This window comes from Phyllostomus discolor, chromosome 11, assembly GCF_004126475.2.
Source record: "Phyllostomus discolor isolate MPI-MPIP mPhyDis1 chromosome 11, mPhyDis1.pri.v3, whole genome shotgun sequence".
In the NCBI taxonomy this organism is placed as follows: Eukaryota; Metazoa; Chordata; class Mammalia; order Chiroptera; family Phyllostomidae; genus Phyllostomus; species Phyllostomus discolor.
Genome location: NC_040913.2, coordinates 507,097 through 533,242, shown reverse-complemented (window position 1 = coordinate 533,242; position 26,146 = coordinate 507,097). Strand labels below are relative to the sequence as shown.

General features: G+C 60.1%; 1 protein-coding gene across 1 annotated transcript; it reads right to left on the bottom strand.

The window, feature by feature from the left end:
* Positions 1-405: 405 nt before the first annotated feature.
* Positions 406-25,616, bottom strand: ADA2 (adenosine deaminase 2). The gene is made up of 10 exons (XM_028526892.2): positions 25,534-25,616; positions 23,550-23,862; positions 22,440-22,659; positions 20,296-20,506; positions 6,125-6,252; positions 5,572-5,662; positions 4,118-4,226; positions 1,886-2,043; positions 1,104-1,306; positions 406-857 (listed from the first exon to the last, which is right to left on the bottom strand). The coding sequence occupies exons 2-10, from the start codon at positions 23,620-23,622 to the stop codon at positions 743-745; spliced, it is 1,308 nt and encodes a 435-aa protein (XP_028382693.1). The 5' UTR covers positions 23,623-23,862; positions 25,534-25,616; the 3' UTR covers positions 406-742.
* Between the last annotated feature and the right edge of the window lie 530 nt (positions 25,617-26,146).

Here is a 26,146-nt window from a genome sequence, read left to right as displayed (position 1 = left end):
GTACAACACATGGACATGAACTAGGGGGTGGGGGGAATGCTGGTGGGAGGGGATGAAGAGCAGAGGGGAATAAAGGGGAGGAAAAAAAAATGAGACAACTGTAATAGCATAATCAATAAAATATACTTTAAAAAAACCTGCCCTGGCTGGCATAGCTCAGTGGATTGAGTGCGAACTGGGAACCAAAGTGTCCCAGGTTCAATTCCCAGTCAGGGTACATGCCTGGGTTGCAGGCCATAACCCCCAGCAACCGCACATTGATGTTTCTCTCTCTCTCTATCTCCCTCCCTTCCCCTCTAAAAATAAACAAATAAAATGTTTAAAAAAATTTTTTTAATAAATAAATAAAATAAAAAAACCTAAGTTCATTTGATCAAGCATTTCTCTCTTTTCTTTTTTAAGATTTTATTTATTTGTAGTGAGAGGGGATGGGAGAGAAAGAGAGGGACAGAAACATCAATGTGTGGTTGCTTCTTGTGCGCCTCCTGCTGGAGACCTGGCCTGCAACCCAGGCCTGTGCCCTGACTGGGAATCGAACTGGTGACCCTTTAGTGTCCAGGCCAGCACTCAACCCATGCGCCACCCCCCACCAGGGCTGATGGCGTATTTCTGAGATGTTAAACAGATGGAAGGCCTCTGCTGATCTGCATGAAGAAACGGGCGTGGGGACGGCCCTGGAGTGGACTCAGGAACAACGGAGCGACAGGGAGACGGCCCGTGGCGGACAGCTGGGGACAGGGGCCTACACGGCTGCCTTCTCGCTCCGGCCTCTGGCCAGCTGGGTTACAAAGGCGTCCCAACTCTTTGCCCAGGTTTCCATGGCGGCCTTTTTCTCTGCGTCCTGCAGGGCGCTGTACCTGCCCAGGAAGGGAAGGCCAGGTCAGCCCGGGGAAGGGTTGGGGGGCAGGACAGGAAAGGGGGAGGGGACTCCCGGATGCTGGCAGAACACATCCTCCTCCCTCCCCCGCCCGGGAGCAGTCACGGACCGGAGACAGTGTGGAGAACACACAGGGATCCCGTCCAGGCTTCTGCACCAGACCTCCATGGGAAGGCAGCGTGCGGGCTCTGGGGGCGGGGGTCCGAGTGCGGCCCCGGCCACTCACTTGATGGAGTTCAGGGCCAGCTGTTTGAGGGTCCTCAGGTCGGCCTTCCTCCCGCCGATGCCCATGAAGGCCTCGTAGAAATCGTAGGACAGGCCCGAGGCCCCAAACATGGCCGGGTCGTCCGAGCTGATCACCATGGGGAACCCGGTGGCCATGAGGACAGCGGCGGGGTGGTTTCTCAGGTCGGACACCAGCTGCAGAACCTGCCCAGGGGGAGGCCGGGGGGTGAGGGAGGACAAACTGTGACCCAGGAAGAGCCGTCACGAGGAAGGTTAGCCCCGGGAAGCACCAGGGGCTCCCGTCTTCCTGCCTTAGCTCCACCCCCTTCTGAGTGTGGGGGTCCCTTCTGGACAAAGTCCTAACGCACGGCTACGGCCCGTGCCCCCTGACCCCTGACCCCGCTCCTCCTAACCTCCCAGGCTAACCCCCCCCCACACACACAAGCATCGGTCCTGCTCCCTCCTGCTCGGAGCAGCAGCACCCACAGCGCCGGCCACTTCCCTGCACCCCCCACCCCAGGGTCCCTTTAGCCTTGTCCACAGCTTGGCCCAAAATTCCACCCCCCTCCCCGGGGCCCCTCATGGCAGCCTCACTGTTCGGGCTGGGTCAGGCAAGGGCCCGTCGTCCCTCAGCAGCTGTACTCAGCCGGGTGGGAGGAGTGGGGGACACAGGGGATGAGGGAGCCACGGAGGGAGCTCATACAGGAGGAAGTCTGGGGGTCAGAGCAGAGGGTGGGGCCGGGGCAGACGCCGTACTGGACGGGTCCCACGGGCCACGCCCACCTGGTTGGAGATGGGACAGACTTCTACCGGGATGTCCTTCTTCCACAATTCAGTCCAGACAGCCGGGTGTTTGGTCAAAGCAAACCCGTGGCCAATCCTGGTGGAGTTCAGTACGAGGGCTTCCAGGAGGTTTTCATCGACCGAAGTGCCCTGCCAGTCTGGGGAGAGGGGGAGTCTTCCAGAGGGCGGACCTGGCCCACAGGTATTCCTCAGGTGAAGCCTCCAGCCCCGCCCCCCAGCCCCCACCCCAGGAAGAGAAGCAAGCTGAACGGCCATGAAACCCAGAGGCACACACACACTTCCTTCCCAACAACATTCAGGAAAGCATGGCGTGCCTTTGCTCGGTGAGCACGTGTGCACGTGTGCAAGCACGTGTGTGCGTGAGCATGTGACACCCGGGGCAGCTGGGACGGACTCGGGCTTCGTAGCCGGAACGAGACTCTCAGTAGGAGCCAGGCTGGGATTCCCTCCTGGGTCCGTGCGGCCTGCAGTCCCTACGCCTTCTCTCCGTGTGTGTGTGTGTGTGTGTGTGTGTGTGTATGTGTGTGTGTGTGTGTTCCCAGAGCTGCTTCCTGGGGATTCGATGTTCGCAGTCGTCACGACCACGTGCTGCAGAGGCTAGCGACACAACTACTTGTGAGCCCTTACGTTACTGTCTATCCTTTAACAGGGCTCTGGGGACCATAGCGATGGCCAGAGCACAGCGGCCAGCGGGAACAAGGCCGGGGCAGGTGCTCCTGGCTGCCTCGGTCCCGGCTGTCCCCGTGGCACCCGCCTTGCAGCCAGGCCAGCGTCGGAGGGTGAGGAGGACACCTGTGGCGACGTCCTTCCCTCGCAGCTGGGAGGGCCTGCAGCTGGCCGGCAGGCGGGGTCACGGGCCAGGAGCCTCTGGGGCTTCCTCTCCTGAAGGAAACATGTATCGTTTTGTGCTCCCGGGACTGGCCAGGCCTGCAGCGCCACATCGCTGAGGGGCATGACGCCCCGGGACGCAACAGAGGGCCTGGCTACCCGAGCCTGCCGGGCGTGTGAGCCCTCCACTCCGGGCGGCCCAAACCACCCAGGCCGATCCACGAGTAAAATGGGAAAATTGCCCCTTTCCGTTAGGAATAAAGCCCCAAAAAAGGTTCCCATTGCTGAATAGGGTGCGTGTTTTTAGGTGGATTGTCAGTGGTTTCTCATCTGGTCCTTCCTTCTCAAGGGCGTCTTCTTTCAAGAGGGGGTGGGGGGCGGGCATTGCTCTAGGATACTGAAATCTCCTCCTGGGTCCGCGCGTCCCGGAATCCGGCCGGATCCCGAGTTAGTTACTGCGAGGAGGAGATTTCACACAGGTGTGCTGTTCCCCAGCGAGGCCCCAGGCTCCTCCAAGTGGACAGCCCCGCCCCCTCACCCACAAACAGCTCTTCAGCTCTCTCGGGAGAGCTGCGGTCCGAACGGACTCGGAAGGTCCAGAAAGAGGGGCCTTTCCTCCGGGATGAGGCCTGGCCGAGAAACCCCAGCTCCCTGCCACCCCTCCTCCGAGGTGCCAGGTGCCAGGACCCACGGCCCGGGGTGGGGGTGGGGGAGGGGACGACTAGCAGCCATCGCTTCTCCTGGTCTAGGTCCCCTAAACGGTCCCTTTGATCTGACACTGCCGCCGTGATCTGCGACTCCTTGGGCTCAGCGTCGGCCCACCGAGGATCGGGCTGTGGGCGGAGCTGGGAGACCACCGAGCTCTCCACCTGAGGCCGGGGAGCGGGGCACGTGCTGAGCTCAGGGCGTGTCGGAAACAATGGCGGTCAGACCACTGGGCAACGCAGGGTCTCCGCTTGGGCAGGGAGGCGTGAGGACAGGGCCCCTGGGTGCCAGGGCCCCTGGGTGCCAGGGCAGGTCGCTTCCAGGGCCCCTGGGTGCCAGGGCAGGTCGCTTCCAGGGCGTGACTTTGGAAAGGTGAGCGGACCTCTCGGACATGAGCCGCTCGTTATAAAGCGGATCAGGGGCCCGAGTGCAGCCCCCGCGCCTTTGCCCCGCCCCATGGGCACTGCGTTGGGAGCCCTGAGCGCCGAGTCTGCGGAACACGGGCTGGGGGCGGGTCTGAGGTACCGCACGGCCCGCTGTTAGCGCCGCAGAGGTTCCTTCCGCGGGGACTGAGCCGGCTGCTGCCGGGACGGGAGCAGACCCTGCCCGTGGGCGCTCTCCCCGCCCACCCGTCTCCTCCTCCTCTGCGCCTTGAGCAGCCCTCCCCACGCGGCTCACCTGTCTCCCCGGCGTGGAAGAAGTAGGGCAGCGGGTAGCCTATCGCGGCGGGAAGCGTCAGGGCCTTCCTGTAGTAGTGCAAGGAGTGGCCGGTGTCCTCCCGCCCCACCTGCAGCACAGGGAGGAGGGGCCGTGGGGCCGCCGGCGGGGCCCGGCCTCGCTCTGCTGTGGCGCCCTGCAGCCTGGGGGCGCCCTTCCCTGGACCCTGCCTCTGTGGCTGGAGGACTTGGTCCCCCACGGCAGAATCGGGACAGAAAAGAGTGCATTCTCACTCCCAGAGAATCCCCCCGAGTCCTTCCCATCTCGTCTCCCCCCACGGCCTTCCAAGCCCCCGTGTGCTTTGCCCTGGGCTCCTTCGGGGGAAGGAACCGTGATTGACGGGCAGAGAGCAAGAGAGGCAGAGGGCGGGGACTGGGAGACACAGACCAAGCGGGAACGAGAGGCAGAGGCTGAGGGCAGAAGAGACCGAGAGAGAGTGAGGGAGCCGGGCAGCGAGCGCCCAGACCAGTCACCCCGAGGAGTCCCTGGGGTGGGGGGGCAGTGTCCTGGTGGGGTCCCTCTTCCACTCAGCTTCCCCCGCCCCCGTAACTCCCAGGAAGGGCCATGACCCCACAGGGTGCTCCCAGGTCAGCCCCGAGCCCCGGGCCCTGGGCCCCTCCTTCGGAGCACCCACTCGAAGCCGTAAGGGCGGCCCTGCCACGTTTCTATGTTAAAGCAGACACGGATACTCGGCGTGGCAGGGTGGCACGTAGGCGTGAAAGGAACCGAGCCCACCAGCGGGCCCTGGAACAACAGCCACCCGTCCCCTGCGCCCGTTTCCCGCCAGGACTCGTCCACGTCTGTCCTCGCACGGGCTCTTCCGGAACCTGCACCCTCGCCAAGGCCCCTGTGCCCAGCCGCGCTCTGAGGCGGAAGCCGAGATGGGGGGGCTCCTGCCCCTTTTCCGCACAGCAGAGCCTTGGGCCCCCCCAAGGGACCCAGGAGGACACCCTGGGCCCAGAAACCAAGCCCCTGAAACCTCCCCCTCGGGGCCCTGGCCGCTCTGCGCGGCCACGTAAGCGAAGCCCCCAGAGCGACATGCGGCTCCGAAAGGGGGCGTCCAGGCGCCTCTCAGCCAACGAGCCCAAGTTAACTCAGCAACGAGTCCTGGGTGGGGGGAGTGAGGCCTGGCTGGGGGCATGTGGCCGAGGCTTTGATGGGGGGGGGGGTAGGTGGTGGTGACTCCCCCTGAGCAGCTGGAGGGGAGAGGACCGTGAGCAGTGCTGGGGTGAACCGGGGCAGGAGGTGGGGGACGGGAACACCCCCGTCTGTCATCATCATCATCGCCCTGCTCCCCGAATCCCTCCCGATCCCGGCGCCCGGGCCCTTCCGCTTCCCTTCTCTGCGGGCTGTCCCTCCACCATCCCCCCCCCCCCCCCCCCCGCCCCCCACTGCTGGCCCCTGGAGACTGTTACCAGGTCAAACCCTGCCACCATCCCGGGGAATCTGGTTTGAAGTTGCATGGCCATCCGGACGGATTCCGTGATGAGGGACACGTTCTTGAACCTGGGAGAGGCAGAGAGACATGAGGACGGCGCGGCCTGTGTCCGGCAGCCCCTGCCGCGGTCCTCCTCCCCCCGCCCAGGCCTTGCGGGCGCCGCCACTGCGGGTGTGGCGGTCTCCACACCCGGACGCCGGGGCAGCTGTCACTCAGGGCCCCGCTGCCCACCAAGGCCTCACCTGCAGCCACACACGTCACAGAACAGAACCCTGGTGGCAAATTAAAACAGAAATGGGCCAGTTCCCTGAACACCCAAGCAGATGTGGAATCAGAGCTTAGCATCACCATCTGGAAAGCTGCCGGTGGCAGGTTTTGGGACTCTCCCTGCCCCCACCCACAAGCCCAGGGGTCTCTGGCCCCCCTCCCTCCTCGCCCTGTCTCTCCCCCCCCACCCCCCGTCCCTCCCCAGCCCAGGCTCTGCCCACACCCCCCTCTCCCTCCCACCGTTTCAGCGCGCTCCCGCTCACCTGTGATCTGAATAGATGATTTTCATTCCGACAAACCCGGGATGCTCCCTCTTAAACAGGGAAGCCACGTCTCTGTAGGTCTCCACCATCCACTCGGGGCCGTGGGTCGTCCCGTTCAGCTCGTACACCTTGGGGCCGGGAGCACGGTCCCGGGTGGACACCGCAGGTGAGGGGAACGGACCTTCATTCCCGCCACCAATCACCTCTGAAACCAGGCCGGACCTGGCAATGTTTCAGGTGACGCCTCTGATGGCCTCTCGCCTCTATGAGAAGCCCTGGCCCCTCTGGGGGGCTGACCTGGGGTCTCTCTCTGCCTGTCTTGTGGACGGCTGGGTCCCCCCTTCCCAGAGCAGGGCCTGGCCCATAGTGGGAGAGGCTGGGTAGGCAGCTGTCACAGGTGGGCACAGGTAACCAGGTTCTTGATGATTGCAGACAAAGAATTGAACCAAACATACAGACTTTAGAGCAGGAAGAGAGAAAGCAGATTTATTAAGCCATAGTATGCACCACAGACATGGGAGCAGGTCAGCTCCAAGCAGAGATTGACCTCAGGGGCCGGAGGGATGCTATTCTTAGAGGGTGGATCCTCCCTGGCTAGTTTTGATGGGCTTTCATTGCGCCTGTACAAGTAGTTGTATTGCTTCAAAGCTACTGTGCATGTGGTCTCCCATGCTTTTCCTTGACTGGACACTGGAGAAGGGGGTTGCACAATGTTAACTTATTATAATGCCATTACAATGAAGCAGGGATCGGGTCAGGGGTCCTGTAGCATCTCCTGTGCAGGTGCTGCATGAGTCACCATGACTCAGTGGTTTTCCAGAGAGCAGGGACAACTGGTCTTAGACCAGGGTCTCTGTCCTGTTGTCCTTTATCTCAGCCCTGGGGCACCTCCGGAGTGTCTCCTCCTTCCTGTCTCTTGCCCCACTTCGAAGTGACGAGTTTAGAATAGGCCGGTGGGGGGTCAGCACCCAGGTCCTCTCCCCTCTCCCGCCCGAGGTGGAGCACTCCTGCAGGGGCCGCGGCCACGAGGGACGCTGAGAGTGACATGGTTACAAGAGCCAGGGATGGACAGGAGGCGAAGCAAAGGGAAGAGGTGGACGAGTGTGACAGTGGCCCCCCCCACACACACACAGCAACTTCGGGGCAGGTGGGGCCGCTCCACGGCCAGGAGGGCTCCCGGGTGGTGGGGTGGGGGCGGGGCTCCGGGGGACCAGGTCTCAGCCCCCGTCTCACCTGCTCCAAGTGGCTGTGCGATGGCAGTTTCAGGTCAGGGCGAGACCTGGACCTTTCTGCAGAGACGGTGGGGTGAGGGGTGGGAAGGAGGACACAGGGGCCGTGCGTTCCCAGGGAGGGTGATGCCGTGCCCAGCGGACGGGCGTTAGAAGCTGGGCTGGGCGCTGGGACAGACGAAGACAAGCTAACCAGGCCGGGCGCCCGGCCTCAAGGGGCGTCCAGTTTGGAGGAGAGGCCGGCTGTCCCCCCTTTCCCGATCCGAAGCAGGAAGAGTTGTGTTAGAGGAACAGGGGTCTCCGGGGAGCAGGGGCTGCGTTAACGCGGGGGGAGGCTCAGTAAGTGTCCCTGGGGGGTCGGCCGGCCGCGGTGTGGAGCTGGGGGTGGGGTGGGAGCAGGACTTGATAAACAGGAAGCGGGGGGGGGGGGGGGGGGGGGGGGGGGGGGGGCTACTTTGCGAGCAAACGGGTTCCTCCCAGGGGGTCTGGGCCGCAGGGGGCGGGAGGGCAGCTGGAGGGGGCACATCCGGGGACAGAGCCCGCAGGAGAGGCGGAGAGACGGGAAGGGAGGCAGGGGCGAGCGCTTCTCCCGGGAGAAACGGGCACTTCCTCTCCTGTTTGCCGTCTGCGCGGCGGCGCTGTCCTCTCTCGTCCCTCACGCCCCCCCCCCCCCCCGCAGGCGCTGCCGTTGGACCCCGGGGCGCCCCAGGCCCACAGAGCGGCCGCCCGCCCCTCCCTCCCTGGAGGGCTCTGCTCTGCCGCCGGCTGCTGCGGGGAGCGGGCGAGCAGGAGGCTGTCTCCAGCCCCTTCTCTTGGCCCCAGGGGCCTTGCTCTTCGGTTTCCTTGGCAGCTGCCCTCCCGAACCCTGGCACTGCACCCCGCCCCCCAGGCCATTTCCCAGCGAGCACGCTCAGACGGACTGACGGCCGGGCTGCCCCAGCGGAGGACCTTAGGTGTGGTTCGCTCAGGGTCTGGTATTGCCTATTCTTTCTTTTCTTGAATCCTCACCTGAGGGCACATGTATTGATTTTCGAGAGGGAGAAAAAGAAGCGTGTGAGAGAAAGACCTCGTGACTCGTTGCCTCCTGGACGTGCCCCAACTGGGGACGGGAAGCTGCAACCCAGGTATGTGCCTCGGCTGGGCATCAAGCCCACCACCTTTTGGTGCAAAGGATAACGGTCCGGCTGAGTGGGCCCCACGTCCAGGGCTGCCCATCATTCTTACGGTTTCCTGAAGGGGTCAGTGTGGTCTCGGTAGGACCTCTTACCCTCCCAAAATAGGCTGCTTTTTGTACACGAGTGTTTTTCACTGAAGGCCACCACGGAGCAGCAAACTCACGGGGTGCACTCGGCCCTGTTCTCACCTGCCTGACGGGAGGACCTAGACCCGTTTGTGGAGGTGTCCCTGCCCCTGTGCCCTGCCAGGAGGACACACCCTCAGGACCCATACGGAAAGTCGGCAGAGGTGGGTCTGAACCCAGCAGCCTCGCTAAGACACAGCCTTTGTCCTCGCCTGCTTCCCTCCACGTGTTCCCCGTCCCGCCCTTCACTGCCCCTGCAAGTCCAGGCCCCTCTTCCTCTGGCTCGTCACTTCTCCACAGCTGATTTCCGTCTGACGAAGTAGTCTGCAAGCACCTGCACTACCCACTGCTTCGGGTGTCCACCTCTTTTTCATGAAGGATTCTGTGCCCATAAAAATTAGCAGCAGCCCTGGCTGGTGTGGCTGGGCGGACTGAGTGCCCGGCCTGGAAAGAAAGGGGTTGATGGTCCGATTCCCAGGCAGGGCACAGGCCTGAGTTGTAGGCCAGGTCCCCAGGAGGGGGCGCTCCAGAGGCAACCACACATGGATGTTCTATTCCTTCTTTCTCCTTTCCCCCTCTCTAAAAATAAATAAATAAAATCTTTACAAAAAGTTAACATCAGCACTGGCCGGGTGGGTCACTGGAGAGTGTCCTCCCCGATACACCAAAGTTGAGGGTTTGATCCCCAGTCAGGGCACAGACAGAAATCAGCCAGTAAATACATGAATACGTGGAACAACAAATCAATGTTTCTCTCTCTCTAAAAAAAAAAAAAATGAAGACAATGTTTTCTTTAATTAACATCACATTAACTCCTGTTGATGTGGCTTCTGTCAGTTAACCTGCAGCCCCAAGAACACAACCGAAGAAGATGAAAGAAAACTTTCTTTCTTCCTCTCCTACTACGGTCGGCACTTAGACCTCAGCAGAGCACGCCCGCGGGCCGCAGGTGCTCGGGGTCACCAGGGCGGAAGGCCCCGGGTGCCGCCAACAGGCTACACTGGGGAGACAGGGCCGGGCCCCCAGGCTGACTTCTCCAGTGCTCCCACGTCACTGGTCACGCAGCAGACCCCTTGGAGGAGGAACAAGAAAAGGACGAGTGGCCTTGGGACTCCCACATGGCCCCTTATACAACCACCTCCCTAAGCACGAATCCGCAGAGACAACTCCCAGGCCTCAGGCGTGTTTCAGCTCCAGGTGTAGGGAAACAGCAGAACTGGACAAGGGCGGCCCTGGCCGGCCTCAGGACCAGCTGCGATGACTAACAACCCCCGCCCTGGTCCCTGGCGCTGACCAATCGGAGGAGACCAGGACCCTGAAAGGACACACCTGGGACGCTGATTGGCCGTCTATTGAGATCTTCCCCTGAGGCCCCCCCATAAAATCCCTGCCCTCAAAAGCCCTTTAGGGGCTAAGCCTGCACCTTTCCCCTCGCCCCCCTCCCCCCTCCCTGTGCACGACCTCTACCCCTGTCTCTCCTGAGCTCCTCGGGCCCTTCCTCCTCCTCTGTAACTTGTATCCTGAGCCCATTTCACCTGCAGCTCACGCCTTCTACCTCTGCGACTTTCTGTCTGAACTTTCTCTCAGAGTCTGAGTCTTGGCTCCGATGCTCTCTGAGCCACAACTCGAGCGCGGAGGTTGCTGAACAGAGGTCCGGCCTGGCCCCGCCGCTCTGACACGCTGCTGCTCTCACCGCCACCCACACCCGTCCACCGAGGATTTCTGAAAAGAGCGCTTTTCCTGCCCCGGATCGAGGTTTCCACGGGCTTCCAGGCCCTCCGTTAAAACCTGCAGCCCTGGTGTTGCGAGAGCCTCCGTGTGTCCTTGGGAAAGCCCCGGGGGCTCCCCCAGACTTTTCAGGCTGTCTACAAAGTCAGAACTCCCTTTCTAAAAAAAAATCTAAGATATTGTTTGTCTTTTTTTAAATTTAATTTTCATTTATTGAGTTTAGAGAAACACCAACCAGCCACTTCACCTGTTCCTGCCCTCGGTGGCTGCCTCCTGTGCATGGGCCCCGACCTGGGACTGAACCTGCAACCCCCGAGCATCCGGACGAGGCTCCGCCCACCCGCGCCACCGCCCGGCCGGGGCGACATCGCTTGTCTTTTTAGTCTCCTTCTCTCCCGAGTGTTCAGAACTTTCCAGAAGCTGCGCAGATGGGGCAAAGTCGCTCTGGCAGACGACGGGGGGTGTGACTCTTGTGCTTGGAAAATGTCTCTGCTGTTATTTCCTAACGGGGGCGGCGTCACACAGGGGAAAGGGGGTGTGACCCACACAAACACAAGCCCTTCGGGACCCTCAGAATGTCTTGAACGTGTGAGTGTGCGAGCCACTGAGCGAACCGAGCCCAGAACCTGCACTCGGAGCCAGGGCCGCCTGGGTGATGAGCCCCCGAGGGCGGTTCTGATCTCACGCTCCTGCGGCGCGGAGGGGGCGCTCGGTGAGCAGGCGCGGACTTGAGAGAGCGCGCCCTGCTTGGCGTTTTGAAGGCGCCAAGCCCCTGGCGGTGTCTCAGAGAACGGCGGAGGGAGGTCGGAGGGGTGGCGGGTGGGGCGGCACTAACGGAGCAGATGGGAGACGAAGGAACCTTTAAAAAAAATCAACAAATGACCATTGGGCCTGTAGGAGGGTGCAGCCGGAGGGTCCCCAAAAGAAGGATTTGTAACGGGGTTCAGAACTCAAGGTGTCCAGGAAACATTAGAAGGATACATAGAATGTCCTCACTCTCCAGCATAGGTGTGAGCTGGGGGGAGGGACACATGGGGCAGGGCCATGGAGAGCTGTTTTGCATAGCAACTAACCCTTGCAGCTAACCTCTGGCGTGGTCATTGTACATATCTGTAACCTTTACCTGGTTGCACAGGCATGTTAAATAGCTGTGGCCATGCTCTGAGCCAGGGGGAGGGAAGGAACTTCCCCCCAAGATGTAACTGGGAGGCAACTCCCCCTGGTTACAGCGCCTGCGTGAGAGCTTGGAGATGATTGGCTCCACGACATGGGGCCACCCCTGTGCAGACTCAGGGTGGAGCCCAGTGAAGCTGGAAGGGTATTTAAGCCCAGACTCCGCAGCCATTGAAGAGAAGCACGTGGCTGCAGCCATGTAGGGGGGGCCCTCCCCCGCAGCCATGAGAAGAATCACCACGCGGCTTTAGCAGAGAACTACCACGTGGCTTTACCTGGCGATCCCGGCAACACAGCTGATGGTGCTGAGAACCGAGGGAGGCCTATCAGCCGAGCACAGATTACTGGGAAAAACCAGGAGCTGCCTGAGCCACGGACTTCTATTTCTTTTCCTGAGATACGGTACCGCAGACTGGGCAAAGGGGGAAGGAAGGACTGTGTGTGTTTGTGGGTGTTTTAAGGGATTTTACGATTTTGACAAAGACATTAAGTCATTACTTTTAGCCTGTATAACTTGAATAAATAATTCCTTTCTTTTTCACCAATCTCTAACATGGAGAGCTGTAATTCTCTGGCTTAGGGAAAGGTGAGCCTAGTACAGGGGGACCCCAGGAGAAACGGGGGTCAATTCGGTAGCATTGTGGGACCCTCTTCCCCGGTGGCCAATCGGGGAGAATCATGGGAAACCACATGTGCAGTAGCTTTAAAGTAATGCAACTACTTGTACATGAGCAGTAAAAGCCCACCACAACTAGCCAAGAAGGATCCGCTCTATAAGCATAAAGTCCCTCCAGCCCATGAGGTCAATCTCTGCTTGGAGGTGGCCTGCTCCCGTGTTCTCTTCTATGAACTCTGGGTGTTTGGTTCAATTCTTTGTCCCGATCACTAAGAACCTGGTTACCTGTGCCCACCTGTGACAGCTTTTGGCGAGCCAGCCAGGAGAAGACACCAGAGTGGTAAGCCCCCTTTGCTGCTCTGACACCTGGGATGCCCTTTTCCGCTGCCACCTATTCTGTTTCGGGGAGTCTGATGTTCCGTGATGGAAGGTTGGCCGATAATTTGCGGGCACAGGTCGGGCAGTTAAAAGCCACAAGGGCGCCCGCCACTTGAAGACTCCTGTGATAGGATGACTTGGATGCGGAACGGGGTTAGCCTTAGTCCCCACCAGGTGCAAGAAAATGTCCACACGTGGATCAGACACACTGAAAACCACAAGACCCTGCCCATCCCATGGCCGCTCCCCCAATAGGCATAGTCGGGCCTCCCATGCAGGATATCAGTCACCACCTCCCCTGCGCTATGGCTTCCTTTTGCAGACTCCTCATCAGGCCCACAGACAGTCTTTTATGCTTTTCCTCCCCAGCTGACTTCTGGCCTTTATACCTTCACTCATACCCCACTTGCCTTTATGTATGAAGGGCTCCTGCTGTCTTTGTACCAGGATATCTACCTTGGGGTCATTGACAGGCTAGTGCTAAGGACAGTTGCAGGAATGAGCCACCCCCATCTTTGCTATGTGTGTACTATCATTGTAGGCAGTAACATCACTCAACTGCACAACAGGTGCCTGCTGGTCGCTGGTTACTGGAATGGCCAGGTGGAGCCACTCTGACCTAATTAATTGAATTTGGAATTCCAAGGTGATTTACTTGCCCCTATAAGGGTATTTTAATTTCCTCTCTCAGTCCATCGTCCTGCTATGAGATCCACCTCTAGTATGAAGGGTGGTGGTTTAGACATCTCTTGAGGTCCCTTCTGGGAAATTTCAGACACAGGTGCAATTTCTTAAAGCTCTGGAAAATGAGATAGAATATTTAAGGGTCTTCTTTGTGATCTGGAAAAAGAGTCATTTTATAATAAGATCATCTTGGTGCTCCTCTGAATGGCTTACAGGGCCAGAAACTATTTTTCTAGTAGTACACTTCCTTTGCCCCAGATCTGAGAGCTTACAGGAGAATGAGGGTCTCCGTAGATGGAGAATAGAGACATGGAAATGTACTCGGGCCACAAGGGTAGAGTCTGGGATTGCCAGGATTACAGGCAGTGGCTCTAGAACGCTGCATGGTCCCTTCCCAATAGTTCTTTGCAGCCTGGACACTCAGTGTAGGACCGTGAATGCTGCAAATGGCGTCCAGGGACCTCAAAACCCCTGAATTAAACAAAGAAAGAAAAAGAAGTAGACTGTGGTGATCCTCTCAAGTCTTTTAGATTTCTGTCGGCCGATGCTCACTAGGATTTCTTTTGCCAGAGACGTCTGGTAGGTCGGTGGGATCCCAGGGGACGCCCATGGCCCACTAGGAGAGCTCCCGAGGGAAGCACAGAGGACACCTCTAGTCTGCAAAGGAGTATCTTTGTGTTTCTTTTCCTTCTCTTTAGCATCACCGCAGTCGAGATGGGAACTACACCTTCTGTCCCTTCCAAATCACCATTGGGTTGCATTCTTAGCAACCGGGATAAATTTGACCCAAAAAATTAAAAAAGAAGAGATTAGTTTTCTTTTGTAACACTGTTTGGGCCCAATATAAATTAGGGGATGGAGAGATACGGTCTCAGAATGGGAGCAGGAATTACAATACTGTCCTGCAGCATCTGCAGTGGCCTCAGGGGTTCCTCTTCTCCCTCTAGATAAAACAGGGCGAGAGTTCCGTGGTTCTCCCTAGGCAGGGACAGCGGCCCCAATCTCAGCCTGAAGAAGTTACAGAAGAATGACCTTCACCCTTCAACAACCCCCAAAAGAGTTTTAAGAACCACGTCTCTCAGGGGGGAAGTTGAGGCAGGAGATAGTCAGGAAGGAAACCCCAGAGGCCCCGCAGGGCTAAGATAAAAGACATCCGTACGTGACAAAGACCCCCTAAGACCGGTTGTTCCTGTTTTCTGGGATAACTCTCAATATGGTGGCCCAAAGAATGCACATGCGCACTGCCCGATTCATTATAATGGCATTATAGTGAATTAACACTGTGGGACTCCCTTCTCCAGTAGCCAGTCAAGAGAATCAGGGAAAACCACACATGTGCAGGAACTTTGAAATGCAACTCTTGTACCTGTGCAATAGAAGCCCGCCAAAGACTGGCCAGGGGGCTTCTGCCCTATGAGAATAGAATCCCTCCAGCCCACAGGGTCAATCTCTGCTCAGAGTTGGCCCACTCCCGTGTCCTGTGGAGTGTACTATCGCTTAATAAATCTTCCCTCTTTCTTACACTAAAACTCTGTGTTCGGTTCAATCCTCTGTCCTCGATCGCTAAGAACCTGGTTACCTGTGCACACCTGTGACGGGCCTAGAAGACGACTCTGGGCAGAGCGATAATCAAGCACGTGGAGAGAGGCAGCAGAGGCCGGTGGCCGGGGTTCCAAGTCCTCCGCTCTGCCGTCCCTGTGCTCAACGCCGGAGAAGCCGGCTTCCTATGTCTGCGCCAAGCCGGTTGCCCCGGCGCGGGCGGCCACAGGGGCTGCACCAGGCGTTCATGGGTCCCCTGGTGCCCAGCTCTCCTGAGCCTCTCCCAGAGAAACTGCAGGCTTAGTGGGAGCCCCTGGGGTGGACTCTGAGTGCTCCAGAGCACCCCCACTGCCACCGGGGTGGGCTGGGGGCCCTCAACTCCTCCTGGCCCCCCTGGTGTGGTCAGAACACTGCTGGGAAGCCAACTGCGGTGCGGGGGACATTGTCTGCTGGTTGCGGGGGGTTGTGTCAGCCTTCCAGCTCAGGCCCTGAATGTTTACCTCCTGTTCCAAAGGAGTCGTGCCTCATAGAAGCAGAGCGAGGAGCGAATGAGTTGGTCTTGGAACAGACTTCGAAATAATAACTATGAATTATAATACTACCCGTCCATCAACCAGAAATAGGGGAACAGCTCAAAAATCGGCGGTTTCCTAGCAGGATGAGTCAACAGTAGGAATCGAGCAACCTGTGAGCACAGGCAGGTGGTGCTCAGGTCCCTCTCTAAGGCTGAAGGTTGCAAAAGCGGCTGCATCCCTGGAACAAGCCCTCCTGGATGAGAGACGCGTGGGACCAATTTACATGCCTCAGTGTTAAATATATTGATTGATTGATTGATTGATTTGAGAGAGGGAGAGCGAGACATCAGTTTGGTTTGGCGTCCCACCTACTCCTGCACTCATTGGTGGGTTCCTGTCTGCACCCTGACTGGGGATCGAACCCACGACTTTTGGCTTCACACACTAGGCGTCAACCCACGGAGCCACCCCGTCCAGGGCTGCCGTCGGTGTTGTCACGGAGCCACGCCAGCGCCAGGAGGCAGCGTTCACTGCAGCCATAAGCCAGGCAGCATTTCTCCTGAGGGGTCTGCTGAGAATTCAGGGACAACCTCATGGAGGGGGGAGAGGGAGCGGAGCCCCAAGGGCTGGCCGGCACCAGCGGGCCTGCCGCAGACCTGTCTCTCCCTGAGACCTCCGTCAGTAAGAGCCTGCAGGGCCCCCCACGCCCGTGGGCGATCTGGCTGGGCTACAGGAGCCCACTCTCGGGAGGGCCAGGACCGGCCTGGGCCTCAGATTCTGGCCCTGGGGGAAGGGACTGGAGCCCAGGAGATAAGACCCGCCTAGCAACTGTTGCTAAGGCAAGTGGCCTTTGTTATTGAGCATTAGTAACACAATAGGAGGCTGAGCAGCCAGGATAGTCCATCAACATCGTCCCAGGCCCTGAATTAGCCCCACCAGGCCGGGGTGGGGGGTGGGGTGGGGTGGGGGGGGCAGCGCGGCGCAGCAAAGGAAATTCCAGAGCAGACGGTTTTTAGTTGTAAATGTCGGTGGCGCCCCCGCTCCGGCGAACGGGGGCGTCGGGGCACAGGCTCTCCACTGCAAGAGGCCTTTGTTCCAGGGTCAGAGCAGAACAAATGGTCCGGTCCCACCCCCCGCGGCCTCTCCCAGAATCCCAAATCCCGGGAGCCCTCCACCTTCTGGGAAGGCTGGCTGTGGACGGTGGGGGTGGGCCAGAGCGGGGAGGGGGCGAGCCGGGTGGGGTCCCCTGTTGAATGTCTGGGAGCCCGTCGCCCCACTCGGCCGGGGCAGCAGCAGGAAAAAGGGGGGTGAGGCCGAGCAGGACACAGGGCTTTGGGCCTTTCTCTGTCCTCCAACCTGACGGCCCAGCCCCCCACCCCAGACACCCCACAGGCGAGGACGCCAGGCAGCCACCTCCCAGCCGGCCAGGTCCTCGCCTGGGGGCCCTGCCTGCTGAGGTGGGATTGAGGGCCCCCACCCACACTGAGAAAGCGGCCAGGGTTTGCCCAACAGGAAGCGGCTCTCCCGGAGGGCCCAGCTGGGGGTTGGAGGGTGGGAGCTGGAGCAGCCGCTGGGCACATCCTGGGGGCACACGCTCCCGGGCAGGAGGCCTGGGATCCGGCCGGGATGCCCCTCTGGGAATCCCCGGTGGCGGAGGAGGGGGCTGCCCCGGGCTCTAAAAGCCTCTCAGGTGTGGTCTGGGCAAAGACCACCTGCATCAGAGCCCTGGGGGAGGGGAGGGGCTGGGTCCCTAGCAGCCTCCAGCCCTGCCCCAGAGCGCAGAGTTAGAATCCTAGAAGGCCGGGTGCAATCGTGAGGACCCCACCCACCAGCACGATCACCGCCTGGGGCCTTCGGAGACCCGGGCAGTGTCACAGCTGCCGCCGACCTGGCTGGGAAGCCGGGGCTCCCACGCCGGATGACGATACGGGGGCCGGAATACACATGACAGGGGACAGAGGGGGAGACGTGGACCCCCGCAGTTCCGGGAGGCGGTGCCAGGGGTTGAGCGGCACACAGATGAGGGGGGGCTCACGCCAGACCCCAAGGGGAGGGTGGGCTGAGCCCACGCTTGGGGAGAGAGAAGGGTTTTCCAGGCCTACTAACGTGACATCAGTCGTCCCGGGAGGGGCTGTGCGTGACACAGACCAGGTCCAGTGTCAGCTCATCGACCTCGGAAATTCTTCCCCGAACAGCGGGCACCCTCAACCCGCTCCCTCTCTCCATGTACGAGGAGCCCAGGTGCCCAGGCCTTGTCTACACAGCTCATGTGACTCGGGAAGGCTCGCCGGGGGCGCCCAGCGGAGCCCCGCCCTGCTCCCCGAGACCCGCGAGGGAGACACGCGTCTGCACTCGGGTCAAACCGGCGAGCACACCTCGCACCCTGTGCGTGGAGCTGGCCGGGAGAGAAAGCAGGCCGGCAGCTACCCTCAGGGCGGGCATTAGCATGTCTAAGGGGAAAGGTGGGTCAGCCCCGGAGGCTGAGAAAGGGAGAGTGGGGGGGTGAGGGGGCTTTGTCTCAGGAGAAGGGAAAGGGGCCGACCGCAAACTGGAATTACTGGTTCTCGGGGCAGGTGTGTCCTTCCCTGGAGAGCCACCGAGTCCTTCAGATCCGACCGGGGGCGGCCCAGTCAGTGGAGGGATCCAAGCAGAAACACCAGGGTCACCGTACGCTGCGGCTTCCCCAGAGAGGGTTTACAGAGGCGTGTGGATGCCCGTGACCCCACAGTCTTCAACAGTCTGTTGGGGTTGGTGCTTTCCCCTCCTGGGCAAAGGTGTGATACGTGTACATAAAGTCCTCACTGGAAGGCATGTTTTAGGGAGGAGAAGGGAGAGAGAGAGAAAACCTCGATGTGAGGGAAGAAGAAACAGCAGCTGGTTGCCTCCCGTGCGCGACCCGACCCGACCTGGGACCGGACTCACACCTTGCGGGGTGCAGGACTCCGCTCCAGCCGACCCGGCCACCCGGCCAGGGCTGCAGCCTTATTCTCCATGAGAGTCCCTAGAGTCTCAGGATCTGGGCGAGAGGAGCTCCCGTTGTCCCTCCTTGTTCGCTCCACAGGAGCGTCTACCGCACCTTCCCCTTGGTCTATGCTGCTGGCCCCGCCGAGGAGGGAGCCTCTGCCCACCTTTGCCCTTCGGCTCAGGGGACCAAGCCTCACCTTCCGGGGCGCTCCATCAGGCATGCCTGGTCTTCGCGCCTCCCTCCTCCACCAGGGACCCACTAACCTGTGCCTTCTTCGTATTCCCTCTACACCATGTAAATCATTCTTTTTCTTTTAAAGATTTTTTACTTTTAACCCTGGCTGGCGTAGCTCAGTGGATTGAGCTCGGCTGCGAACCAAAGTGTCTCAGGTTCGATCCCAGTCAGGGCACATGCCTGGGTTGCAGGCCATGACCCCCAGCAACCAACCGCACACTGATGTTTCTCTCTCTCTCTTCTCCCTCCCTTGCCCTCTCTAAAAGTAACTAACTAACTAACTAAATACATACATACATATACATACATACATAAAATCTTTTAAAAATTTTAAAAAAGAAACTATCTCTATAAAAAAAGGTTTTTTACTTTTATATATTTTAGAGAGAAAGGAAGGGAAGGGAAGGAGAAAGAGAGAGCGAGGAGTATTGATTGGTTGCCTCTTGCACATCCCCAGATGGGGACCTGGCCTGCACCCAGGCACGGGTTCTGACCGGGAATTGAACTGGTGACCCTTCGGTTCACAGGCCGGTGCTCAGTCCACTGAGCCACACAGGCAGGGCTGGTTCTCTGACATGCACAAGAATATCTGTCAAGTGTATTTTTCACCACGAGTCTCCCAAGACAAACTGGTGTCCTTCTTAAGGACACCCAGCCCCAAGCCTGGCAGCTTACGGGGTAGGAGCTTGCCGTTTGTCTCGTGACTGGATGAGCAGGAGAGAAGAAAGAGAGAGACACAGGGAGGAAGAGGTGGGAGGAAAACAGGACAAAGGTGGGTGGGGAGCGATCACCCTCTGGATGTGAGAGGCTGTCATTTCGAGCCAAAGAGTGGAATTGCTTCCACCGAGGTTGAAGAAGAGGCTGGTGCAGCCTGAGTGGAGGAAGCATCAGGAAGGGAATTCCTGAGGCTGAACAAACAGGAAATGAGCAGAGTCTGCAGCCCTGGCCAGTGTGGCTCCGTGGGCCAGGCGTCGTCCCGCAAAGCGAAAGGTCGCCAGTTTGGCTCCCGGTCGGGGCACAGGCCTGGGTCGCAGGTTTGATGCCCCACGGGGGTGCGTATGAGAGGCAACCGGTCGATGTTCCTCTCACGTTGATGTTTCTCTCCCTCTCTTTCTCTCTCCCATCCCCTCTCTCTAAAACTAAATAAGTAAAACGCATAAAACACAAAGCAGCAGCAGAGTCAACAGAAGGTGGAGGAGAAGGCACAGTGCAGGGAGCTGTCGGGGCCCAGACCAGGGGTGGGCGACTGGCAGGTCCCTAGGCCTCCGCCTCCCATGCAGACACCAGGCCTGCACTGCCCGGCCTTGAGCTTGGCACGGGGCGGGGGGCCAGGGCGGGGGACCTGGGAGGGAGCAAGGCTTCCCACCAGCCCCGCTGCTGGCAGCGTTGCCCGCGCAAGACCCCAGATGAATGCACCTGGGCTCCACAGAGAGTGTCCCCAGAAACCTGCCAGTCCCCACCGTTACAGGCGACCAGATCCTCAGCTGCGCCCCGCACCAACAGCACAGCCCCAAGGGGTTCAGGGAAGCTAACGTTTGATACGAAAGGAGACAGGTGAAGAAAGGCCCCAGAAGGAGGCCCTGCACAGAGCCCAAGGCCGGGGGCCAGGGCGAGGAGTGGGGACCAGCAGAGACCGTGGGGGTCACGGTCCCCGTTTGGCTGGGGCCAGCCCAGCCCAGTTCAGGGTGCCTTGCTCACGGCCCAGGGCCCCTTGGGGGTGACGCTGTCACCCAGTCCTGGCCTGGCACTGCAGTGGGGAGCCTGTGCCGACCTGCAGGGTCCGCAGGGAGTTACTGAGGGGCCGACTCACCGGCAGCAGCTCGGCCCTGAGCTCCAGGTAGAGCACGTTGTCCTGCCAGAACTCCTGCAGGCCCCGGAAGACGTAGTCCCTGAACACGGGCGCGTAGCTGACCAGGCCCGAGATGGAGAAGAAGATGGCTTGGAACCTGGACCAGAGGACGTCTCGGTCTGGGTAGGCCTCCTCAGGGTTCTCAGTCTCCAGCGTGAAATTCCTCAGGAGGCTGCCGGGACACACAGGGGGCCGTGAGCAGGCTCCGCAGGGGTCCGGCCCTCCTGGCCGCTCCCTCCCTCCCGGGAAGAGCCTCCTCCAGGGAGCAGGCGAGCCAGGTGGCAGGCTCCCCCCCAGGAGACGGCCCAGGCTGCACACCCACCCCGCCTCTCCCGTCCGCTCTGCACACTGAGCCGCCCGACCCCGCTGTCCCTGTCCTCACCTGCCAGACCGAGGTCTCGTTGGCAGGTGTTGTGCAGTGAACTATGACCCTCCGGATCCATACACGGACCCCCTAACCCCCCGGGGCGGCACTTGGAGAGACGGACTTGAAGGGGGCGTTTGGGGTAAATGCGGGCTCCAGGGCCAGGCCGACATTAGGCCAGGCTGTTGTAAGAGCCCAGGGTGGGGGCGGGCACACAGCACAGGCCTCCTGGGCCCGGGCCCGGTGAGCGGCAGCCAGCTGTCGGCCGGGGGGCGGGGGCAGGCCTCAGGAGACGCCAAGCCTGCTCACTCCTGGGTCTGGTTGGACCCCTCCTTCCGGACCCGTGGGAAAACCATTTCTGTCGTTTGAGTCACTCGGTCTGCTGTGCTAGGGCGGCCCTGGCAGATGGATGCTGGGGTCTGTCTGACAGAAAGACCCCTGGACGCGGCCCTGCACGGCCAGGTTCACACCCCTTACTAGTGGGGGCGACCAGGGGCCACCCAGGCGTGAAGCCTGACCGGCTCAGGGGGGCTTGCATGGCGCCTTCCCCACTCGGACCCAGAGGCACCGCGTGGGGCACCCTCGGCAGGAAGCTCCCGAGAGAGAGCGCGGTCCTGGCAGTGTCTCCCCGAGGAGGTGATCTTTATTTGTGCATCTTTGATGACACACCTTTGGAATTTCCTTTCTCCAGACCCCTCAGGGCAGGGGGCAAAGGCCACAAATCCCCTCATTGTTGCTGTTATCTCGTTAACTGTTAACTCCTTGCCACCCTGCGCCCGCCCACCGTTGTGGGAGAAGCAGTGTCTGCTTTACTTTTCATCCCGTCCTGGGGTCCTAGGGGCTTCCCTGCTTTGCTCTCTCCCACCCCCCACCCCCAATCGACCACCCATGGGTTTCTGTAGCCCCCTTATGTCCCGTCCTTTGACTGTAGTGCATAGAGTAAGGCGCAGAACGGCCGTTCTGGGGAGCGTTTTCTCAGCCCGTGGAGATCTGGCTCCCTGGCCACCGTGGTCGGCTTGGCCGAGATAAGCTCACAGAGGCCTTCCCAGGTCTGTCTGGTCGTTTCCTACGTGGACACGAGCCGTTTCCCAGCTCGGGGGCCTGGGGCCGCTCCCTCCACCCTGCCGGGCTCCGTGTTTCCCGCTCATCAAGGGAAGTAACCTCATGCAACCCCCGTAGGTGGCTCCGAGATGAAAATGAAAAGTATTAAACCTGGCTGGTGTGGCTCAGTGGATTGAGCACCGGCCTGTGAACTGGAGGGTCGACAGTTCAATTCCCAGTCAGGACACATGCCTGGGTTGCGGGCCAGGTCCCCAGTAGGGGGCACTAGAGAGGCAACCACACATTGATGTTTTTCTCCTTTCCTTCCCCTCTCTCCGAAAATAAATAAAATTTGAAAATTAAATAATAATAATAATTATTATAACATTACTACCTAGGCTCATTAGGAAACAGCTCCATCCGAGTTTCCAGCTGTTTCGCCCGCCCGCGGACCTGTCCCTGACTGGGGGCGGAGACCCTCTCCTCCTCCGGCTCCCCTGGGGCCTCGAGACAAATTTCACCTGATGCAGGAACAGCGTTGCTGTTCACACCTTTTGCTGATCAAATGGGAACTTCCTGGTCAAGCTCCAGGAAAGCGCCTCTGGACTTGGTAAGGCCACGTCTGCACCGAGAGACGCGCCGGCTGGCCGGCCGCCTGCGCACGCCCGGCGCGCGCGGCGCGATCCAGACCGCCACTCACCCCTCGTCAAACGCGGTGACGTTCCGCAGCTCCTGCCGGTACTTCTCCAGCAGGACCCACTCCGAGCACTCCGCGGGCGGCGGGGGCGTTGGGTGAGCGAACCTGAACTTCAGGGCCCCGTGGCGGGTGACACAGAAGTGGCAGTGGGGCCTGTAGGTGACGTTTCTCACCAGCCAGTCCATGCGCAGGATGCTGAAGTCGTGCACGTGCAGGGCGGCCCCTGGGCGGGGAAGGGGGAGGGCGGGGTGGGGCGGCGGCTGAGGCCAGGGGCCCTGTGGGGCTTCCTCAGCTGCCAGCTCTCCATCGAAACCCCCATTTAACTGAAGCTCTGGACTCCTGCTCCCCGCCCCCGACTTCCCATGGGGCTCTGGTCTGCGGGAGCTGCGGTTTGGGGCCCTGGGCTTGCGCTTTCGCCCCCGGTGCTCCTCAAGGCCCAGAATACACCGTCCCCTGGACTTCTTGCCCCGTCTCAGCACCTGGCTCTGACCCTGGGGCTCCGGCTGAGGGGCTCTGCAGGGCTACCGCTCTCTAACGCTTACGTTCTCCAGCCCCTGGGGACACCCCTTCACCGACCTCACAGGTTTTATTTTTTGTGTCTATTAGTGACATCAAGCAAAAAAGGCAAAGTCCTCGTAAGCGGCACACGGCTGTTTGCGTGTGCTGGATGAGGATTATTTGACTCGCAGTATGCATGGGTTTATACCGTAAAAGTATTCCACTGGAAACGTGTTCGTCCAAGACGCTCTTTCGAGCGCCCTCTTTGGTGACGGAGCCCCCGGGAAAAGGCTGGAAGGAGGGACGTGAAGGACGGTACGCAGGGAAGACCAGGGTCCTGCGGGCCCGGACACGGTCTCACGGGTGCACGCTTTCCCGGCTGTGTCAGGACGGCCAGCGGCACCTGGGGCCTGCCTCCCGCGTGCTCTCTGCCACAGCGTCCCCAAGGAAGCACGGTGTCTGGTTCCAGGGTGACCCAGGAGCACCTTCGGACATCCCCTCCCCTAATCTGCCAGCAAGAACCAGGGGCAGAGCCGCCGAGTTCAGAGCAACAGCACCCCCAAGTCCCGCCTCCCCGCCTCCCCGGGACCCCAGCGGCGTCCCGCCGGCCTCTACCTTTCGGCATCTTCTGCAGGACGCGGAACACGGCGCTCTTCTCGATGAGGCGCTTGGCCCGGAAGAAGTGCATGCTGGGCGGGAACCGCGGGCCGCGTCTCGGCCTCTTTGCGCGCCATGAGGACGCGGTTGGCCCGCCTCTTCCCGGGTCAGCGCCAGCTGCCCCCCCAGCCGCATCGCCCTCTCTCTGCGCAGCAGCTGCTTCCGTTTCTCGTCTATGGGCCCGGCGGAGCAGAGCAAGGCCGTCGCTCCCACCAAAAGCAGGGAGCGGAGGGCGGCGCGCCCGGGTGGGGTGCCCCCGAACATCGGGTGTCTGGAAGAGGAAATGCACAGATGGACTCAACCACACCAGCAAGGGGGAGCGAGTGAAAACGATGAAAGGTTTAAGTGTCGATTCTCCTCCTCACTCCCTGTTCTCGGGGCACCAGATGTGGCACGTGGGAGGGTTCGTCCCTGAGGCCCCAGAGACAAGGCCTCCGGGTACCCGCGCGGAGGGCCCGCAAACGGAACGTTGCGGGGAGGCCTCCTCCTGGTGCAGCTCTTCCGTCAGCAAGCCCTGCGCACGCAGAGAGCAAGTCGTCGTTGCGATCTGGTGTTTAGGGTCCGGCTTCCCAATGTGACCGACAAGCAAAGTATCAGAAGCCACGTGAAGAGGGGCCCCGATATGGTGCCGAAACTTAAAAATAACACGCAGAGAGGAGGAGCTAAAGGGAAACGGAGACAATGAAGGAAATGAAAGAACTCCAAAGACCTGGAATTAATATCTTTAGAGATTTTTTTAAAAAAGATATTGTGTTTATATAGGAACAAAAAATAAACAGAATGACAAGGAGCTTTTAGAAATTTAGGTACTGAAAACTGAAAAGTTTTTCTTGTTTTTTTTTTAATCCTCACCCAAGGACAGTATGTATTGATTTTAGAGAGAGAGGAAGGGGGCGTGAGAGAGAGGGACAGAAACATCGATCAGCTTCCTCCTGTTCGCTCCCCGAGCAGGAACTGAACCTGCAACCTAGGTACTTGCCCTGGCCAGGAATCGAACCCAAAAACTTGTGGTGTACAAGACAATGCTGTAACCAACAGACCACCCAGACAGGGCTAAGCCAGTTAATTAAAAAATTGTGTGTGTTTGTGTGTGTGTGTGCATGCAAACAGGTGCAGGGATGTGACAAAAATGAGAAGTTCGGTAATCGATGAAATGCACTGCACTCAAGACCCTCCCCAGGACCCACGTTTGATTGTTGCACGGCACATCGGACACCAGCGGGAACCGGAGGACAGGTCACCCTGGCCTCACAGTCAGGCTCGGGTCCACCCTGGACCCGGAGAGGGGGTGCTGGAGGGGCCCCTCCGACTTCATCGAGTCCTCGCCTCCCCCTCAGACTACAGACAGTGCTGGCTGCAAGGGGACAGTGGCGTCCACGCCACCCTCCCATCCGCCCCACTCGGTGCCCCAGTCCCTCGTCTCTCTCTCCCTGCGACACTGAACAGAGGCCACCAAGTGCCCAAACCTCTACCTCCGCCCTCCCTGAGAACCCCCAACGGATGGATTCACTCAGCCCAGCTCCGGGACTTTTCCTGGCCCGCCCGACAAAACTTATTGAGTGCAGGCCAGAGCCAGGTCAAGCATAAGGAAAAAACCTCTTGCTGTTTTATTTTACTTCTTCTTGTCTCTCTCTCTCTCTGAAATGTTTCTGGACTTTGAAAGGAGGGTGAAGGAAAACCCTGTAAGAACACTTCGTCTGCAGACTAAGACCAGGGAAACGGACCGTGCCCATCTGTGGTTCCAAGCAGACGTCCTCGGGCCCGTGACCCTCCCAAAGCCCTGTGGCAGGGGAGGCCCGTGTCCTTCCTCCCACCGGACGGAGCCCGGCGGGGAGGCCTGCGCCCAGTGAGCGGAGACCAGGCGCCCGGCTCCCTGGTCACCTCCAGGAACCTCCGGAGCCCAGCGCTCCGCCCAGGCCCCCACCCCGGGGGTCCCGGTTACCTCAGAGCAGCTCCAGAAACTGCAGACTGTTTGCTCGGTGCCCCAGGGGCTGAGTCGGAGGCGGGAGACAGGCTCACGGTCTCTTTCGCTTCCCGTGGAGGCAGGTTTCACTTCCCTGCAGCCTGCACGGCCCAGGGGGTCACGACCTGCGGGACCCGGGGGCCTCGGGCTGGAGCCGGGAGGTTCCTGTGCACGCAGTGCCTGCGTGTGTTGGTGTGTGTCTGTGTGGGGCGGTTGTGCACACGTGTTCATCGGTGCTTATTTGGGGGGAGGGCCTGTATAGGACCCAGAACAGAGTGTTGGACGAGGACCCCAAGGAAGCACGCTGGAATCTGCCCGTGAACTTGGGGCAGGGCACCGCCCCTCGAGACGTGATCATGAAGGGGTGGGCAGCCCGCGGGGCGAAGGCTGCGATGGCGGATATAATAAAAGGTGAATGTTTGGGGGGAGAAATGAGGATGTGAGGGCAGACAGGTAGGGAAAAGCCAAGTCCTTCGTAGGGTTGTCAGCCAGCACTCATCGGCGCTAACTCAGTGCCAAGAGGAACCTGCAGCTGGGGGTGCAGGCGAAGAAGGAAACCCGAGTGCAGACAGCTCGGTTGCGACACAGCTGG